This window comes from Vitis vinifera, chromosome 17 (genome assembly GCF_030704535.1).
Source record: "Vitis vinifera cultivar Pinot Noir 40024 chromosome 17, ASM3070453v1".
Classification (NCBI taxonomy): Eukaryota; Viridiplantae; Streptophyta; class Magnoliopsida; order Vitales; family Vitaceae; genus Vitis; species Vitis vinifera.
In genome coordinates, this window is record NC_081821.1 from 12,124,114 (window position 1) to 12,127,098 (window position 2,985).

Genomic DNA, 2,985 nt, shown 5'->3' on the forward strand with positions numbered 1-2,985 from the left:
CGACACAGGTTCGTTTTGCAGCCTCTTGATTTAGCCTCCGTGAAGGTCATGGATCTTGATTTCTTGATTTCGTGATTTGTTGATTTGTTGATTTCGTGATTTCGTAATAAGAATGAAAGGTAAGGGTATGAAAATTATTGCATCATCCCAAATCAAAGCAATGTCCTTGGATGAGTGATCCTTTACCCTCTCGATATCAAGAATTGAACCCAAGGGCTTTGGTTGCAACAGCGTGAACCCGGAAGCGAAACCTAAGGTTTATAATTATTTTTTAAAAATTCATATTTAAAAAAAATATGAATCTAATTGTGCTTTAGCTAAAACATTTCCTCCGTGAATCTAATTGTGCTTTAGCAGTTAGCTTGAATGCGACAACCAATGAGGTACAGTTCTTTCAAGCTTATTTTGACTGGTTGGTGAGGGGAGGGGGAAGGAGAGAAAGATTGTGATAAATCAAATTTTTTTATTGAAGAACAAAGTACAAAAAATTGCAGGTAAGAAACTGGGTAATGCCAATTAATCGGAAGTATAACTTAAGCTTGCTTCTTCAAACCCTTCGAGAAGAACTTCGCTCCAAACATAACTACAAAGTTCTATTTGAATATGTGATGCTTGCAGGAGTTAACGACAGGTCAGCAAGTCTTTTCCCTTGGTGCTAATTAACGTTTTTATTTCTCCCATACTGGTTTCTTGTGTCTGAAATTATTAGAAAATGTGTATTATCTTTTTCCTTTGTTTTGATTTATTGTATTTATTTATTTTCTGTTTTGCAGCCTTGAGGATGCAAGGAGGCTAATTGATCTTGTTCAGGGCATTCCTTGCAAGGTCAATCTTATATCGTTTAATCCCCATTGTGGATCCCAGTTTAAGCCAACCAGTGAAGAGAAAATAATTGAGTTCCGAAATATTTTGGCGGAAGCAGGGTGTATTGTTTTCTTGCGACCTAGTAGAGGGGATGACCAAATGGCTGCCTGTGGTCAACTTGGGAAGCCTGGCCAAGTCCAGGCTCCCTTGCTTCAGGTGCCTGCTAAATTCCAATCAGCCCTGACCTAATTTATAAGCATCTAGAATTGAATTTGATGACTACTGTGCTGACTCGGTAGAGGACCTCATCCGGGGATGAAATCAGATTCCATTTAAAAAATTTAAATTTCAGTACTGTGATGGTTAATGTGTCAGTGTGAGATTATTTCACATTCCCAATGAGCAAAAGGTGTTGGTTTTTTTCTCTGCAATGATCCTCTTACGGGGGAAAAAAAAAAAAAAAAGAGGTGTGTTTTCGCATTTATTAATAAATCATAAAATATGAATTTTTAAAAAATAATTCATATTTTATTTTTTAAACGCACAAGGAACATGCATCCAAGGTTTAGGTTTATGATTATTGTTGATTCCAAGTTTCGAATTTTTTTAATTGTGTAGCGTAGATTCTTGATTCCTTTGTTAACTAACTTCGATTCCAAGTTTTGTTTTGGTTTTTTTTTTTTTTTCATTGAGAACATTGATTGATTATGTTGTTTATCATTATTTCGATTCCAAATTTATGAGTTGATTGATTTTTAGATTTAAGAATTGGATTGATTAATTGTGATTGTTAGAATTTCAAGTTTCGATTTTTCTAGATTGATTCAGTTCTTGATCGATCTCATTTTAGACTATGTTTTAGGAATTTTTTTGTTAGTTAGTTTGAGTCAACCCATGTTATTATATTTACGTTTGAAAATGGTTTAATTTTAGTTTTGATTGATTCTATGCAATTGTTGTGTTTTAGGAGCTTAAGAAGATATTTATAAAAAAAAAACTATTTTTAAAAAAAATTATATTTCTTGCAATAAAATTTGTTACTTATTATTTATTATTTTTTATGTTAATATTTTGCCATTTAGTAAAAAATAAATAAAATTTAATCTGTAACATTTTATATTGATAATATATTATTTTTGTAACAAGTTCAAATAGTAAGCAATTCATTATCAAAGAAGCTACCAAAAGTGTAAGTGTACGTTTATTTATTGCATGCTCTTATATAGTATCAATTGTAAGGAAGATAAAATTACCTTGTAAAGGTAATTAAACATTCCATATTTTAATTTTTTATCTATATATTATGCTTTTGAAGCTTGTTTAATTAAACATATTAGTTAATTGACAAACTTTTCACAAATGTTTTGTATACTTATATGTTTTATTTTGTTACAAAGTTTTATGCATATACTTATGTATATTTTTTCACAAACTTTTTACAACTATTTTGTGTACTAATGCATATTAATTTTTGTTCTTGTATATATAAGCTACATTTAGTTATTTAAATATATCCAATATTATGTTGAAGAAAGATGTACTTAATTTTTTTTGTTTTTAATATTAACAAGTTTTGCATTTCTCTTGTCTAGGATATATATTCCATTATTTTAATTGAAATGGAAAATCGAGATTGGATGTCAAAAGATAGAAGGTCAGTTGAGTATGATGAAGGAGTTGAAGACTTTATCAATTTTGCATTAACACATCCTACAATTATTGCTTCAAAGGTATTACTTATTTAATGAATTGTACATAGTTTTAGGCTTCTAAATGTTATGCATTTTAATGTTATTTTCTTATTTGATTTCAGTTTGGTGATAAAAAAACATATTCTCAAGTAGAATTCGATGAAATTAGAGGAGAATGGGCTACTTTTGTGCTACAACTAATCATGAATCATGTTGATGCATCATGATCACCATGCATGGTGAGTCCCTTAGCTACTACATGAATTTTTCCATAGGTATTGTATAGTATTGCTTATTCTTTGAATAATGTTTTTATTTGAAAAAAAAATATTTCTTAGATTTGTTCATTTATGATAACATCGATCCATGTTTATTTTCTTCAATAAAAATCTCTAAAACTCATTAAATTATGAAATGCAGATATACACTCTTGGGAGGGTGAAATGAAGAATAAAAAGAAAGAAGACGACAACAAGATTTTGGGTTTTTA

General features: G+C 29.8%; 1 protein-coding gene across 1 annotated transcript; it reads left to right on the forward strand.

Moving 5' to 3' along the window:
* The first annotated feature begins 445 nt into the window (after nt 1–445).
* Nucleotides 446–1,235, forward strand: LOC100258648 (uncharacterized). The gene is made up of 2 exons (XM_010664757.3): nt 446–631; nt 774–1,235. Exons 1-2 carry the CDS (start codon nt 510–512, stop codon nt 1,051–1,053), a joined length of 402 nt encoding a protein of 133 aa, XP_010663059.1. The 5' UTR covers nt 446–509; the 3' UTR covers nt 1,054–1,235.
* Nucleotides 1,236–2,985: the final 1,750 nt, after the last annotated feature.